The sequence below is a fragment of the Aureococcus anophagefferens genome (genome assembly GCF_000186865.1).
Source record: "Aureococcus anophagefferens unplaced genomic scaffold AURANscaffold_11, whole genome shotgun sequence".
In the NCBI taxonomy this organism is placed as follows: domain Eukaryota; class Pelagophyceae; order Pelagomonadales; family Pelagomonadaceae; genus Aureococcus; species Aureococcus anophagefferens.
This window is the reverse complement of record NW_008705571.1, coordinates 14,848-30,716: the sequence shown is the minus strand read 5'-3', so window position 1 is coordinate 30,716 and position 15,869 is coordinate 14,848. Positions and strand designations below refer to the sequence as shown.

The following is a 15,869-nucleotide window of genomic DNA, read 5'->3' as shown; positions in this document are numbered from 1 at the left end:
TTCGATCAAACCATGACCGAAGGCTGTCGAAGCCGCGCTTTGGGCTGGCGCATGCCGGATTCGCTTATGGGGCAGCCCCGCACCGCACTCCGCGCCCGCACTTCCGAGGTGCAGTTCGGGCCGAAGATGGGCATCTAAATTCAGGTGAGGCTCGCATGTGCCCTCGCGGGAAGATCCCGAACGTAATTTGTATGGGTCCCCTGAATAACGGACCCCATGCCGACGCGCTCTTGGCCCCGGCGGTCACCCACATCCCGACCATCGAATTCTCCGCCCTCTCGCGCGTTTCGCGACGAAATTTGACGCGCCCTTTGCGTCCGACGCTGCGTCATAACCCCTCCGAGGCTCGTGCCAAGCAGCTTGCTGCGACTCGGGCGGCAAGCTCGCCGTCGGACGCCGCCGGCCGCCGAAGACGAGGTCCAGATTTGGAGGTCTCCGTAGTGACGGACAAATGATCGAGCGGCGGCTGCTTGGCAGTGGACAGGGTCTCGAGCTTTTGAACCGATGGCCAAAGCCTGCGACAAGGGCATGAAAGTGGGTGCCACGGTGACCGTGGCCGAGGGCGACAAGGTCGGCAGCGGCGGCGTCGGCATCGTCAAGAAAATTAATGCTGACGGCACGCTCGAGGCGCGCGCCGCGTCGCGTCGCCGAAACTCCGATGAGAAGCCTTTTTAGGTGGCCTACGTGCTCGGCGGGCGCAACCGGGCCGTCGCGCCGGACCTCGTGCGCCTCGGCGACCACTCGTCGGAGCTCTACACGCTGGCGCGCGCGCCGCGTCCCCCGCCGCCGCGCGCGCGCGCGGCGCGACGCCGGCCGCCCCGAAACCGCAGGAGGCGACGGCGTGGCAGGGCAAGGTCGACGACTGGTTCGCGCCGTCGGCGGACGCCAAGGAGTACGCGCGGCGCGTGAGCGTGCTCCACATCGACACGCTCATCGACAAGAAGCGCAAGGACCAGGTCGCCTACGTGCTCGACAAGCTGCTCGCGTCGCCGCGGCCGCCGGTGCAGATCGCGTTCCTCCAGGGCGCGATCCCGCTCCAGGCCGGCCCGCTCTTCGACAAGCTCCTCGCGTTCCTGGCGCCCGACGACGCGCCGCTCCTGCGGTCGGACCGCGGCCGCGCGTCGCCGAAGTCGTCCGCGGCGCGGAGCCCCGGCGCCGGCGACGGCGCTGCGGCGAGCAGCGGCCGGCGCTGGAAGCGGAGCGGCCACAAGTGGCTCGGGCGGCGCATCGCCGTCCAGGTCGAGGGCCACGCCGAGCTCTGCAAGGCCACCGTCGACGGCTGGCTGCCCGCGACGGAGTCGAAGGTGAGAGCGCACGCGTACGGCCCCTACGTGTCCGTCTACCACGCGCGCTACGACGACGCGGGTCTGGCGGCGGAGCCGGGCCTGGCCGAGCTCTACGAGCACGACGTCGAGGTCGCGCTGGGCCTCGCGGCGGCGGCGGCCGAGGGCGGCGTGGACGAGGCGACGCTCGCGACGTTCGCGGCCGCGCGCGCGCGGCCGCAGGTCTGGTCCGTGAACCTCGGCGAGCTCGTGCTCGCGCCGGCGGAGCTGGGCCGGCTGCGGGACACCCTGGGCCACGCGAACTGCGCCGTGACGCACCTCTTCTTCGAGTGCAACAACTTGTTCGGCGCGCCCTACGACTCCGCGGCGGAGCGGAGCGCGCTCCCGGACGTCGCGGCCGCGGCCCGGGCCGTCGCCGCGGCGGCGCGCCGCGACAGGAAGGACGGCAAGAACGCCTGGAAGGAGCTCTACCGCGAGCTCGTGCGCGGCAACCGGCGCAAGCACGACCTGTACCTGCTGCGCGAGGGCGACGTCGACCAGAACGCCGTCGTGCTCCAGGCCGTCAAGAACTGGTTCAACCCGAGCGGCCACGCGAAGAACAAGGAGTTCCTGGGCAAGCTCAAGGAGGACGGCGCGGAGCAGCGCATCCTCGCCGAGCTCGCCGCGCGGCGGCGCCGCCGCGACGACCGGGCCGTCGACGGCGGCGACCGCGTCGTCGCGCTCGTCGACGGCGCGTGGGCGCGCGGCGCCGTGGCGCCGAACGCGGCCGACGCGCCCATGGACGGCGCGAAGACGCGGCGCGTGGCGCTGGACGCCGGGGGCGCCGTCGAGCTCGCGCTGGCGCCCGGCGACTTCGACGCTTTGTGGCGCTGGGACGACGCGCCGCGAAAGGGCGACGTCATCGAGTACGACCTGGCGCACCAGCCCGGCGTCGCCAAGGGGCCCCGGCGGCCCCCGGCGCACCTGGCGACGGCCGACGGCTACCGGCGGAGCGTCGTCGTGGGCGCGTGCATGCGGGACCACGCGCAGTGGCGGAATTGCACGTACGTCGACTTGGCGACGATGACGACGAAGACCATCGCCCTCTTCTGCCCGCCCCTGGACACGCACCCCGTGAGCCGCGCGGTCTGGCGCCTCCAGCACGCCGCGGGGACGACGGGCGCCCGGGCCGTCGTCGCGGCGCTCAAGCGGTGCCACGCGAACGTCAAGGTCGACCGCGACGACGCCGCCGCCGTCGGCCAGCGCGTGGCCTTCGAGCTGGATGGGGTGGCGCGCACGGGCGTCGTCGCGCGCGCGGGGGGCGACGCCTGCATCTACGGCGAGCGGGACTGGCCCGCGCCCGTCGCGGCGCCCGCGGCGCCGAAGCCTCCGCCGCGGCCGCGCGACGCGCGGCTCGGGAGCCTGGTCGAGATCTACTGGGACGGCGACGACGCCTTCTACGCGGGCACGGTGACGAGCCAGAGCGACAAGACGGGCAAGCTCAAGATCGTCTACGTCGACCAGACGTCCGAGTGGCTCCACCTCGCCGCGGAGCCGCTCGCCGCGGGCGACAAGCCCGCCGCCGAGGGCGACGGCGCGCCCGCGGGCGTCGCCTACCGCGAGATCGACGAGCTCCCCGCCTGGGAGCCGCCGGAGGAGGAGGAGGTCGTCGAGGAGGAGCCGGAGCCCGAGCCCGACGCGCCCGAGGCGCCCGAGCCCGAGGCGCCCGAGGCGAGCCGGAAGCGCGGCGAGCCCGAGGCGGACCCCATGCCCGGCCCCGGCGACGAGATCACGGTGACGCTCCCGGGGAAGACGAAGGCCGTCGCCGCCCGGGTCCTGGGCTCCGTCGTCGACGCGCGCGCCAAGTCGGAGGCGTCCGCGCCGTCCGACGCGGGCGCCGCGCCGTCGGGCCGCCGCGTGCGCCGCAAGCCCAGCGCCTACGACGCCGGCGAGACGTCGACGGAGCTGTCGCGGCGGCTCAAGGAGGAGGCGGCGAAGCAGAAGGCCGCGACGTCGAGCCTCGTCGCGGTCTACGACCTCGACGTCGCGGGCGCGACGGTGAGCTACCAGCTCCGCGAGGCCGGCGCGGACGACGGGCCGGGCCTGCCCTGGACCCTGGTCAAGGCCTTCGTGCCGCCGCCGAAGCCGCCGAAGAAGCCCAAGGCCGCGCCGAAGCCGAAGAAGAAGCCCGCGGCCGCGAAGAAGAAGGCGCCGGCCGCGGCGAAGAAGCCCCGGGCCGCGGCCGAGCCCCGGGCCGCGCCGGCGCCCGCGCCGGAGCGCGCCCACCTGCGGCGGTCCGCGCCGCGCGCCAAGTTCGCCGACATCTCGTCGACGGAGCTGTCGCGCCAGCTGCGGGACGCGGACCGCGCGAGGAAGGCGTGGTGCGACGTCGACGTCGACGGGCGCGACGGCGCGCCGCCGCGCCGCGCGCGCCTGCGCCTCGGGGCCGCGGAGCGCGACCGGGGCCTCTGGCGGCCCGTGGCCGAGGCGGCGAGCGCGCCCGTCGACCTGCGGCCCGAGGACTGGGAGGCGCCCGCGGCGCTCCGCAAGGCCGGCGACGGCGCGGCGCGCGCGCGGCTCCTCGCCAAGTACGCGGGCGTCGTCTTCCGCGACGTCGAGGCCGACTACGACGAGCTCCGCGTCGTCGTCGACGTCGCCAAGGCCGCCAAGGCCTCGCCGCGCGACGCCGCCGCCTACGAGGCCGTCTCGCGGCTCGCGGGCGCCGGCGGCGACGACGCGCCCGCGCGCTACGCGCTCTCGGCCCTCCTCGACCTCGGCCTCGTCGCCAAGGCGCCCGCGGACAAGCAGACCCGCGCCGTCTTCGCCTGGCTCTAGGAGGCAGGCGCGGTCGCGCGTAAAAGGAATCACGAATTATGCGCTAGTCGAACGCGGCGGCCGCGTCCGCGGCGAGGTCCGCGACGGTCTTCTCGTCGAGGCTCCGCGCGGGCACGGGGTCCGTGGTCGGCTCCTTGGACTCCTCCTGGACGCCGGCCATGGGCACGACGAGCTTGGACGTCGAGGGCCGCGGACGCCGCGCTTGCCCGCGTGGCCCGACGCGCGCTTCTGCCGCTTCGACTCGGCGGTGTAGGACTGGTCCTGGACGACGGACGCGAGCATCTTCTTCCGGATGTCGGCGACGATGGTGTCCTTCTTGAGCGCCGCGATCTCCTCGATGCTCAGCCGCTTCTTGAGCTCGACGTCCGACTTGATCGAGGTGATCAGGCTCAGGGTCTCCTTCGGGTAGGCCTCGCGCATGCGGTCGAGCGTCGACCGGCTGAGGACGTGGATGCGGCAGTGGCCCACGGCCTCGACGTCCATGGTCCGCCGCGTGTCGTAGAGGAGGCCGATCTCGCCGAGGTAGTCGCCCTCGGCGAGCGTCTTCGTGAACGTGCGCCCCTTCTCGTCCGGGTCGACGATGCTCACCTCGCCGCCCGTGCCGATGAAGCCCATCCAGTCGCTCGGATCGCCCTTGCGCATGATGAGGTCCCCGGGCATGTAGACGGCCGTGTAGAGGCCCTCGACGATCATGCCGAGGAGCTGCTGCGACGGGTTCGCCTTGAGGAAGAAGACGTTCTGGGCGATGGTCTCCAAGAACAAGTAGAGCTTGAGGTCGCCGCGGAGCGCCGGGCTCAGGTCGCTCATGAAGGAGTCCTTCGTGAAGACGGTCGCGCCGCTCTCCTCGAGCTTGGCCATGTGGCGCTGGTAGTCGTGGACGCGCTTCCGCATGGGCCGGGGGATGTGCATGCGCGCCATCTGCGTCGACGTCGCCGAGATGCGCGCCTGGACGTTGTTCTCGCCCGCGAAGACCTCGCCGACGACGACCGCGAACGCGCCGAAGATCGACGCGCTCAGCAGCCCCCCCAGCACGATGATGCAGACGAAGAAGACCTGCTCCCCGAAGGCCTCGGGCATGAAGGTCCCCAGCGCGAAGAGCAGGGACGTCGCGTGGACCATGGACCGCGCGTAGGCGTCGCGCATGCCGATGGGGTCCTTGTCGCAGCAGTCGAAGCACGCCCGAGCGTCCCAGCCCGGCGACTCGCACGACTCGCAGAAATCCGCGGACGACCCGGCGCACTCGTAGAAGCCGAACTGGGCCTTGAAGGGCTCGCTCATGATGACGACCCAGCAGCACGCGGACCAGTGGATCGCGTACAGGAGCAGGACGACGAGCTGCGCGAGGCGGAACGCGGCCGACGCGTCGACGAAGGTCGTCTGGAGCTTCGTGACGAGCTTGCTCATGCAGAGGAGCCGCAGGAGCCGCGGGGATCGATCCTCGAAGACCCAGACCGGCGCGCAGGCGACCACGTCGAGGACGCAGGCCGGCGAGTAGACGTAGCGCGCCGCGAGCGTCCGCGGGTCCAGGACCTCGCGCTCGCCCACAAAGTAGGTCGTGCGCGTGGACACGGGGATGTCGCCGACGAGGACGGCGTAGGCCAGGATCTCCGACGGCCAGAAGGGTGTGAGGGCGTAGGTCGTCCGGTCGCCGAACGCCCACAGCAGCGGCGCCGCGAAGGCCTCGTGCGCCGCGACGAAGACCAGAAGCACGTCCCAGGCGACCTTGGCCCGCGACCGCGAGCGGACGATGGTCCGGGCGTCGAGCGCGGCGAAGAAGTTCGCCGCCTGCGCGCCGTCGCTCCCGCGCTGGGGGCCCTTGAGCAGCTGCTCGAGGCGCTGCGCGTCCTCGGACGTGTCCCAGCCGCAGCGGTGGCCGTGGTAGATGGACGCGATGGTCGGCCGCCGCTCGCGGGGTTTCGCGCCGGGGTCGATGGGGCCGTCGCTCGCCGCGGCGGCCGCGAGGACCTCGCCCGCGGCCGCGAGCATGAGGCCGCCGTTGCTCGACGCGCGGCTGTGGCGGCTGTCGCGCGAGCTCCGGCGGTCGCGGCTCGCGCGCTCCGACGAGTAGCGGCCGCCGAAGGACATGGCCGGCGACGGCTCCTCGTAGTGGGGCGGGACCTGGTCCGGCGGCAGCGCCGCCGGCAGGGACATGCCGCCGAGGAGGCCCGGGGGCAGGCTCTGGTCCGGCGCCGTCGCGCGCCGGTGCGACGGGCCCGCGACGTCCAAAGCCCCGGGCTCCGGCGCCGTCGCGCGCCGGTGGAAGCCCGCGTCGAAGGACCCGGGCCGCGGCGCGTCGAAGGACCCGGGACGGCCCGAGTAGGCGGCCGACGACGCGGACGCGGGCCGCTCGGCGCCGACCGGCAGCGCCGCGCTCTGGAGCGCGTCGAGCCGCTCGCCCAAAACGTGCATCTGCGTCCGCATGGCCGCCAGCGTCTCCTGGAGCGCCGCGGCCTGCGCGGCGACGGCCGCCGCCGGCGGCGACGCCGCCGCCGCGTCGGCCGTCCGCCGCGAGTCGTCGTCGGGCAGCGGGCTCCGCGACGTCGCCGCGCTGAGCTTGCGCCCGCGCGAGCCGTCGCGCTCGCTCTCGCGCGACGCCCGCGCCTCGATGGCGTCGACGTCCTGCGGCGGCAGCCCGGACACGCCCGACAGGCGCGACGGGCTGCTGTCCCGACCCGGCGGGGGCTCCGGGTCACACAGCGGCTGCCCTTCGACGACCATCGGGGGCAGCATGGGGCTCGAGTGCCGCCGCGACGACATGCGCGCCGGGACGCCCACCTCTACGCAGCGTTTGCGGCGTCGCGCCGATTCAGTGGAGTTTCATCGTGATGTTGAAGACAACATGCACTGAGCACTTGCGAGCAATGATGCTTGCGACTCGCAGCCGATCGCGTTACACGATGCTCGCGCTGCTCTTGCTCGCCGCTGGCTCGGCAGCGCTGCAACCCGCGACGACGACGACGCTGTGGAACAGCGGCGTCTGACCGTTCGCCCAGCGCGCCTGGATCGCGCTGCTCGAACGCGACATCCCTTTCACGCACGAGCTCGTCGATCTCTCGGCGAAGCCGCCGCGGCTCGTCGAGCTCTACGAGCAGGCGCGGCCGGGATCGAAGGGCGCGGCGAAGGTCCCGCTCCTGGAGCACGGCGGCGACGTCGTCGTCGAGAGCGTGGACGTGTGCCGCTTCGTCGACGGCATCGAGGCGTGCGCCGGTCCGCGGCTCCGGCCCGACGGCGCGGCCGAGCTCGTCGACGCGTTCCTCGACGCCTGGCCGCGCGTCGAGGCCGCCTACTACGCCGTGCTCACGGCGAAGGACCAGCCCGGCGCCGACGCCGCGGTCGCGGGCTTCGGCGCGACGCTCGGAGAGTTGGAGGCGCTCCTGGAGGAGCGCGGCGGTCCGCTGCTCCTCGGCGCCGACGTCTCGCTCGCCGAAGCCGTCGCCGCGCCCTGGGTCCAACGATGGGCCGTGACGTTGCCGCGCTTCAGGAAAGTGGATCTCGAGGCGGACGTCCTCGCGCCGCGGGGCCTCGCGCGCGTCGCCGCCTGGGCGCGCGCCGTCGCGGCGCGCCCGGCCGTCGTCGCGTCCGCCGCGCCGCGCGAGGAGATGATCGCGGCCGCCGAGCGGTACTACGTCACCTTCCAGACGAGGTGAACGCGGCCGCCGGGCGAATGACGGCCGCGCGCGCGGGAAGACCCCCGCGCGCGCGGCCCGAGCGGCCCCGGCGACCCGCGTTCGCGCGCTCGGTAATTTTCATAACACCCTTGCCGCTCCACTCGGCGGCCGGCGGCGCTCGCGTCGGCCGCGGGCGACGACGCAGCAACTTTGAAGTAGTGAGTGAAGTCACCTTGCTCACGATGATGGACGATGGGCAGCCTCATCGGAGAGGATGCGGCGCGCTCCTCGTGCTCCTCGCGTCGCGCTGCGACGCGAAGACCTGGTGCGACCCGGCGGGCACGATCGCGCGGCGGAACGGCAGCATCGCCCTGCTGCGCAAGCATAGCAAGGCCTCGAGCTCCTTCGCGCTCAGCTTCGTGCGCGCCCACGCCGGCAAGTGGCGGAGGCGTGACACCAATAGCAAGGCCATCGTCGTCGATTCGCCCGCCGCCGAGGACAAGTGGCGGAGGCGCGACGACGACTACGCCGACGACACGTTCCTGTGGCCGCAGGAAGCGAACGCGACGGACGCGCGCTGCCTGCCCGTCTTCGAGCGCGAGGGCGTGCTGCTCGCGACGTCGCTCCGGACGCCGTACAATCGCACCGCGGCGGCGTTCCTCGCGTCGCCGGACCCCGCGAACTTCACGGCCACGGACAACGCCTACGTGCGCGCCTTCAACGGGCGATGCCTCGGGCCGCTCTCCCTGGAGACGTGCCTCCGGGGCTGCCCGGGTCCCCGGGGCGCCGTGACTCGCGACGACCTCGAACGCGCGAAAGAGCTCCTCGCCAGCTTCGACGTCGTTTTTTTCACGGAGGTGAGATGGTCGCACTCTCTAGGAACCCCCATCATTGCCAACGTAGGATCTGCCGCGCTTCGGCACGCACGTCGTCCACCCGCGGCCGCAGAGCCGCGCGAGGAAGGGCGGCCAGGCGCCGGAGCTCCCGCCGGACGACGCCGCGCTCGTGCGCGCCGTCGACCCCTACGACGACGAGCTCTACGCCTGGGCGCTGCGACGGCACGCGAGCTGCGGGTCGCCGGCCGACGCGCGGCCCTCCTATTAGGACGCGGCGGCGTCGACGCGCGCCGGGAGAGAGCGTGCGAGGACCGCCGCGGTCGCGTAGAGCGCCGCGAGCCCGAGGAAGACGGCGGCGTGGAACGCGGCGCCGCCGGAGCGAATCGACTCGGCGAAGAGCACCGACGCGCTCCACGGGCCGAGCCCCTTCGCGACGGCCTCGGCCGTGCTCATCGCGCCGCCCACGCGACCTCGTCGACTCGACTCGACGGCGTTGTTCGTGATGGTCAGGATGCCGATCTGGCCGCAGATGTAGCCGGCGCCGTGGAGCGCCATCGCGACGCCCGCGGCCCACGGCGAACGCGAGAAGGGCATCGCGGCGACGCTGAGCGCGGCGGCCGCGGCCGCGGCCGACGTCGCGCGCCGCGCGCCGGCGCGCCGCTCCGCCGCCGGGAACGCGGTCGCGGAGAAGGCCAGCGGCGGTAGCGCCGCGGCCGCGAGCAGCGCGCCGAGCGCGCCGTGCGACAGCTCCAGCCCGCCGCTCCGCCGCGTGGAGACGGCCCAGAGGCTCGTCGCCTCGTTCGCCGCGAACTCGTTGAAGCCGAAGATCATGCGGCTCGCCGTCACGGACAGGAGCGGCCCGCCGGAGATGGCGCGGAAGCCGACCCACCAGGGCTCGTGCTCCGGCGGCGGCGCCTCGATGGCCTTCGCCCCCTTCTCGGGCAGCTCCCGCTCCGCGTCCGCCGCGACCCGCGCGTAGGCCGGCGCGCGCCGCTCCTCCGGCAGCCAGAGCGCCGCCGCCGCGCAGGCCGCGACCGCGACGGCGGCGCCGACGAGGCTCGGCGCGAGCGCGGGCCGCGCGGCGACGAGCCCGTAGGTCGCGCCGCCGACGGCCGGGCCCGCGAGGATGCTGAGCCCGCCGAACGCGATCGCGCGGCCGATGAGCAGGCTCTGCTTCTCCGGGCCCAGGGCCTCGGACGCGTAGATGGGGAAGACGACGGGCCAGCCGCAGGACGCGCCGAGGAGCGCGCGGCTCGCGAGGACCGCCGGCAGCGACTCGACGACCCCGAAGGCGACCTGCCCGACGGCGAGCGCCGCCATGCTCGCGACGACGCAGCGCCGCCGGCCGAAGCCGTCCGCCGCGGCGCCCCACAGCGCGGCCACGGGGATGCGGCCCAGCGTCACCGCGGACCCGAGCAGGCCCGCGACGAAGCCCGCGGCGTCGCGGTCCGACGCCCAGCCGCTGTCGACGACGTAAAAGGCCGCGTAGGCGAAGAGGCTGCAGATGGCGTACATGTGCGCCGCCTCGCAGAGGCTGCAGGCCGCGACGACCCGGTGCTCGAACCAGGTCGCCATGGCTGCTGCGTCGCTAGAGCGCTGCCCAAGGCATCAGACCTGAGCTGCCCATGCCCATGCACCGGGCCGATGCTGCCGCACTCGCTAAATTTATGTGCCACGGTGCCTCGACATTGCACCAGCTCGAGGCGTCCGCGTGCGCCGGGAGCGCGCGGGAGCAGCGGCACCAGCAGCTTGAGACGTCCGCGTGCGCCGGGAGCGCACGGGAGCATCGGCACCAGCAGCTCGAGACGTCCGCGTGCGGCGGGAGCGCTCGGGAGCACCGGCACCAGCAGCAGCCATGTGCCGCAACACCCACGAGATGACGGCGCCGCTGCTCGACGACGACGCCGAGGCCGGCGCCGGGTCGCTGCGCCTCGACTGGGAGCGCGTGACCGCACACGTCGGCGCGGCGCCGCCGTCGCGGCTCGAGCGCGTCTTCTGCGGCGCCGGCCGGAGCAAGGACGACGCGCCGCGGCTCAAGGTCGCGCTCGACGCGGCGAGCGGGTCCGTCGCGCCCGGCGAGATGGCGTGCATGCTCGGCCCGTCCGGCGCCGGCAAGACGACGCTGCTGTCGATCCTCGGCGCGCGGCCGCAGCTCGGCGCGGGCGGCTCCTGGACGGGCCGCGTGCTCGTCAACAACGCGGCGCCTCGAAAGTTGTGGCTGCGCGACCTGGGCTTCGTCATGCAGCGCGACATCTTCTTCGACACGCTCACGGTCGGCCAGGAGCTCGCCTTCGCCGCGGCGACGCGCCTGCCGCGGTCCTGGACGCCCGAGAGGCGGCGACAGCGCGCGGCCGAGGTCGCGGCGCAGCTCGGGCTGACGTCGGTGCTGCCGTCGAAGATCGGCTCCGCCGTCGAACGCGGGTTGAGCGGCGGCGAGGTCAAGCGCCTGAACATCTGCGTCGAGCTGCTCAACGACCCGAGGCTGCTGCTCCTCGACGAGCCGCTCACGGGCCTCGACAGCTCGCGCGCGTTCTCCGTGCTCGAGGCGCTCCGCGCGCGCGCGACGGCGGGCCACCGCGCGATCCTGCTGAGCGTGCACCAGCCGACGTCCAAGCTCTGGCTCCTCTTCGACAAGCTCGTGCTCATGGCGCCGGGGGGGCGCGTGGCCTACGAGGGGAGCGCGTCGGACGCGGAGGCCTTCTTCGAGAGCTGCGGCCTGCCGCTCCCGGCGAGCTGGAACCCGCCGGACCACTACGTCGAGTGCCTCGGCGACGAGCCCCGCGCGGCGAAGCTCCTCGCGGCCCGCGCGGAGAAGCCCCGCGAGGCGGCGGACGGCGGCGGCGCGCTCGTCGCGCGGGAGCCCTGGCCGGCCTTCGGCGCGCAGGTGCGCGCGCTCGCGGGCCGGGGCCTGCGCAACGCCCGGGGCACGATGCTGAAGCCGCTCGAGTGGGTCCTCGTGCTGTGCCTCGCGCTGATCTGGGGCTGGCTCTGGTACCGCGTCGACGCGCCCGGCGGCCGCGCGGCGCACGCGAGCGACGTCGTCTCCGTCGTCTTCTTCGTCGTGGCGCAGTGGTCCTGGGGGCCCGCGTTCCAGCAGCTCGGCGCGTTCCCGAGCGAGCGCGACGTCCTCACGAAGGAGCGCGCGAGCGAGGTCTACAGCATCGAGGCCTACTTCGTCGCGAAGCTCCTCTGCGAGCTGCCCGTGCTGGCGCTCATGCCCCTGGCCTTTTTGATCATCCTGCTGCCCATGGTCGCGGTGCCGGGGTCGTGCTTCGCGGCGATCTACGGCGCCGCGTTGCTCGTGTCCTGGGTGTCGCAGTCGCTGTCGAACGCCATCTCCGCGGCCGTCTTCAAGACGGACCACGCGACGACGGTCGTGATCATCGCCATGGTCTACTGCATGTGCTGCGGCGGATTTTTTATCGACATGGAGCAGCAGCCCGGCGCGATCTCCTGGGTCCGCTTCACGTCGTACTGGTACTACTCCATGGGCCTCTTCGCCAAGGTCGCGCTGCTGCCCTACGACACGCCCCACCACGACATGCGCGCCGAGATCGACACCTACTCCTTCAGCACGCTGTCGCTCCGCATGGACGTCGCCGTGCTCGTCGCCTACGGGACCGCGTTCCGCGTCCTGACCTACCTGTTCCTCAAGTGCTCCCGCAAGCTCCGCTTTAGCTAATCATTTGTTAACGAGCTGTGCGCCGAACAGGTGGCCGCGGTCGTCCTTGGCGAAGCCGGACGTCTGGTCCGGCACGTGGACTTTGGCGCGGACCTGGGCCATGGGGTCGTAGGCCGCGCGGCCGCGCCAGGCCTCGAGGGCGTCGTGGGCCCAGAGGCGCAGCTTGAGGTTCAGCCAGGCCCGGACGTCGCGGTCCTCGGCGAAGAGCGCGTCCGCGCACGCGTGGGCCGTGAGCACGTGCGTGTTGTTGTCGCCGCCGAGCGCGCGGTCGAGGTGGCGGAGGCAGTCCGACATCTTCAGCAGGAGGAGCATCTGACGCGGCACGCGGTCGAGGACGAGCGTGATCTCCTTGGCGTAGCGCTCCGCGTAGGCCTGGAGCATGGCGTTGTCCGCGGCGCCGTTGGACCGGAGGCTGTTCATGTCCGGGTTCGCGACGTCGTCCCAGGGCCGCTGCGTGAGCATGGCCGCGAAGAGCGGGTAGAGGTCGCCGACGCCGAGCCGCTGGGCGCTCGCCTTGATGCCCCGCGTGTCCGCCGTCGCGAGCGCGCGCCAGAGCCGCGCGTACTCCAACCGGAAGGACGCGTCGAGGTCGCGGTAGAGGCCGTGGTCCAAGATGACGAGCTCCGGCGCGCCGCGGGGGCCGCGGCGCACGAGCACGTTCGCCGCGTGGGGGTCGCAGTGGACGCAGCCGCCGGAGAAGGTCATCGCCGCGAAGGCGCGCGACACGAGCGCCGCCGTCCTTCTCGCGTCGAGGCCGAGGTCGCGCTCGATGGCGTCGCGCGCGGTCCCGTTCACGCCCGCCTCGAAGGACATGGTGAGGACGCGCGTGCCGGAGACCTCGGCGAAGGTCTCGGGCACGCAGACGTCGGGCCACGCGGCGAAGATTTTTCGCGCGCGCGCGCAGTTCCCCGCCTCGTGCTCGAAGTCGAGCTCCAGGGGCAGGTGCGGCGCGATCTCGTCGACGAGCCACGAGAGCTTAAAGTCCGGGAAGGCCCAGGCCATGGCGCGCACGGCGAGCGCGCAGGCGTCGAGGTCGCCCGCGGACGTCGCCGCGAGGCCCCGGTGCTGCACCTTGACGGCGACCTGCGCGCCGCGCCACGTCGCCCGGTGGACCTGCGCGAGCGACGCCGACGCGATCGGCTCGCGCTGGAAGTCGTCGAAGATCTCCCACGGCGCGCCGCCGAGCTCCTCGCGCACGACGGCGCAGACGTCGGCCCAGGACGACCGCGGCGCGTCGTCGAGGCACTTGGCGAACGCCGCCGTGTACGCCTCGGGCAGGAGGTAGTCGAGCTGCGCGCAGTGCTGCGCGATCTTCACGTAGACGCCGCCGTTGGCGCGCGCGAGCGCGAGGAGCCGCTCGGCGTTGCGCGCGTGGATGCTCGCGTCGTCGCCGCCCGCGGCGGCGGCCGCGGCCGCGACGGCCTCGGACGCGGCGAGCACGGCCTCGCGCGCGGCCGCCGCGGCCTCGAGGCCCGCGCGCCGCTCCGCGGCCGTCGTCGCGCGCTCGACCTGGAGGCCCGACTTCTCCTGCGCGTCCTGGGCCGACCGCAGCGCCGCCGCGGCCGCCTCGACGGCCGACGACGGGCCGCGCGCGAAGAGCTCCGCGCGCTTGTAGTCCGCGGCGACGACGGCGAGCGTGCTCGCGAGCCGCGCGCCGCGGCCCAGCGCCTCGAAGCGCGCGACGATGCGCCGCGCGTCGGCGCCGTCGTCGGCGTCCGGCCGCAGCGCCACGGCGGCGCCGAGGCACCCGACGGCGGCGACGTTCGCCGCGGCGAAGTATTTGATGGTCTTGACGTGTTGAGCATCGCTGCTGCTGCGGCGCGTCGCGACGCGCCGCAGCGCGCGCACGGACGGCCACCTCATCTGCTGCTAAAGCTAGTAATCAGGTCGGCACGCAAGACATGCGCCAAAAGCGTGAGTGCAACTCGCCAAAGGAGCCGCGATGGTGCCGTGTGATAAAGCGTGGATCCACCTGAGATGGGGCTGCTGCGTTCCACCGCGTAATGCTCGTGGAAAATGACGAGGCGTCCGACGACGGGACGGAGCCAACGGCGCCCATCTTCGACGCGCTGCCGGTCGTCGCGCACCGGCCCGAGTGCGCGGACTTCGCGGAGCTCACGGGCCGGGCCACGGACGGGCTCTACGCCGTCGTCGTCGACGGCGTCCTGAGCCGGGCCGAGTGCGCGGCGCTCGTCGCCGCGACGGAGCGGCGCGGCTACGTGCCGGCGCTGCTGAACAAGGGCCGGGGCCGCGAGGTCCTCGAGCCGTCGTTCCGCCGCGGCGACCGCCGCATCGTCGACGACCCGCGGCTCGCGCGGCTCATCTTCGACCGCGTGCGGCCCTTCGTCGAACCCTCCCGCGGCCGCTGGAGGCTCGTGGGCGCCAACGAGCGGCTTCGATTTCTAAAGTACGCCGCGGGCGACTTCTTCAAGCTCCACGGCGACGGCTCCTACGTCCGCGGCGCGGGCCCGCGCCGGGGCGAGACGTCCTTCGTCACGCTCCTCGTCTACCTGAACGACGGGGCCGACTACGCCTCGGGCCGCACGACGCTACTCAGCGCCGACGACGGCCGCACGGCGGTCGAGCCGGCCGCGGGGCGCGCGCTCCTCCACGACCACCAGATCCTCCACGAGGTCCCGCCCATCGAGGCCGGCGTCAAGTACGTCGTCCGCACGGACATCATGTACGCGCGCGTGCCCGACTAATTTGGAATGTTCGCTCGTGTAAAGTTGAAGCCGGACGTGCCGTGGGAGAGCATGGGGAGGCTGCCCGGTCTCGCGCTCTTGCTGCTCGTCGAGCGCATCGCGCCGGAGGAGATGTGCGCGGCGGCCGGCAAGCGCAAGGAGGTCGCGCTCTGCGCGCCGGCGCCGTCGCGCTGCGTGCGGCCGAAGAGCGTGTTTTGGCTCTACATACGCCAGGTCGCCGGCTTCTCCGTGGGCAAGGGCGTGCTCGACGCGCTCTACCCGGCGAAGCACATCGCCTGGGGCGACGGCTACAGCCTCGCGCACGAGAGGACGGCCAAGCAGCTCGCGGACGCGGCGGCGGCCGGCGGCGTCGCGCTCACGGGGCTGCGCCACCCCGTGGACCGCGTCGTCGCGCAGTACTTCCAGACCGCGGACCTCGAGAAGCGCACGTTCCTCGAGCTCGGCGAGTGGGTGGCGACGCACTCGCGGACGCCGCCGCGGCGCGGCCACGACGGCCGGACGAAGCTCTGGATCGAACTCGACAACGCGCAGACGAAGATCCTGAGCGGCTGGGACGGCGGCGCGCCGGACTGCGCGGACGGGCCGGGCTGCTTCGGCGGCGTCGACGAGTCGTCGCTCGAGCGGGCCAAGGCGGCGATCCGCGACAAGTTCGACCGCGCGCTCGTCGTCGAGTGGCTCGACACGCCGCAGTCCGTCGACTGGCTGAGCCAGCTCTTTTGCTTCGAGGCCGACGCCGCGGGCGTCGTGATCCGGCACATCCGCCCGAGCTACGCGCGCGCCGACGACGCGGCCAAGCCCGTGCCGGACCTGCGGCGCGCGCGGCCCGCGCTCAAAGGCCGCGGCGCGCGCGAGAAAGCCGCGTTCCGGGCCGCGCGGCGCGAGAACGCGTCCTGGTGGCGCGCGGAGCGGTCCGTGCTGGCGGACATCGACGCGCGGAATCA

General features: G+C 73.4%; 6 protein-coding genes across 6 annotated transcripts; 3 read left to right on the top strand and 3 right to left on the bottom strand.

Annotated features, from left to right (window-relative positions):
- Window positions 1-1,636: 1,636 nt before the first annotated feature.
- Window positions 1,637-6,827, bottom strand: AURANDRAFT_64590 (hypothetical protein; the record flags this gene model as incomplete). Its single annotated transcript, XM_009039269.1, has 4 exons — window positions 1,637-1,738; window positions 3,377-3,548; window positions 4,151-4,269; window positions 4,293-6,827. 4 exons carry the CDS (start codon window positions 6,825-6,827, stop codon window positions 1,637-1,639), a joined length of 2,928 nt encoding a protein of 975 aa, XP_009037517.1.
- A 95-nt stretch (window positions 6,828-6,922) lies between these two features.
- Window positions 6,923-7,741, top strand: Grx1 (selenoprotein; the record flags this gene model as incomplete). The annotated part of the gene is made up of 1 exon (XM_009039543.1): window positions 6,923-7,741. A coding segment is annotated over one exon (819 nt), but the record flags the coding sequence as incomplete, so codon positions are not given.
- Window positions 7,742-8,805: 1,064 nt separating this feature from the next.
- AURANDRAFT_27175 (hypothetical protein) lies at window positions 8,806-10,056 on the bottom strand (the record flags this gene model as incomplete). The annotated part of the gene is made up of 2 exons (XM_009039268.1): window positions 8,806-9,486; window positions 9,628-10,056. 2 exons carry the CDS (start codon window positions 10,054-10,056, stop codon window positions 8,806-8,808), a joined length of 1,110 nt encoding a protein of 369 aa, XP_009037516.1.
- A 361-nt stretch (window positions 10,057-10,417) lies between these two features.
- On the top strand, window positions 10,418-12,236 carry ABC33 (hypothetical protein; the record flags this gene model as incomplete). The annotated part of the gene is made up of 1 exon (XM_009039544.1): window positions 10,418-12,236. The coding sequence occupies one exon, from the start codon at window positions 10,418-10,420 to the stop codon at window positions 12,221-12,223; it is 1,806 nt and encodes a 601-aa protein (XP_009037792.1).
- Window positions 12,237-12,481: 245 nt separating this feature from the next.
- On the bottom strand, window positions 12,482-13,600 carry AURANDRAFT_1717 (hypothetical protein; the record flags this gene model as incomplete). The annotated part of the gene is made up of 1 exon (XM_009039240.1): window positions 12,482-13,600. A coding segment is annotated over one exon (1,119 nt), but the record flags the coding sequence as incomplete, so codon positions are not given.
- A 626-nt stretch (window positions 13,601-14,226) lies between these two features.
- On the top strand, window positions 14,227-14,928 carry AURANDRAFT_27197 (hypothetical protein; the record flags this gene model as incomplete). Its single annotated transcript, XM_009039545.1, has 1 exon — window positions 14,227-14,928. One exon carries the CDS (start codon window positions 14,227-14,229, stop codon window positions 14,926-14,928), a length of 702 nt encoding a protein of 233 aa, XP_009037793.1.
- Window positions 14,929-15,869: the final 941 nt, after the last annotated feature.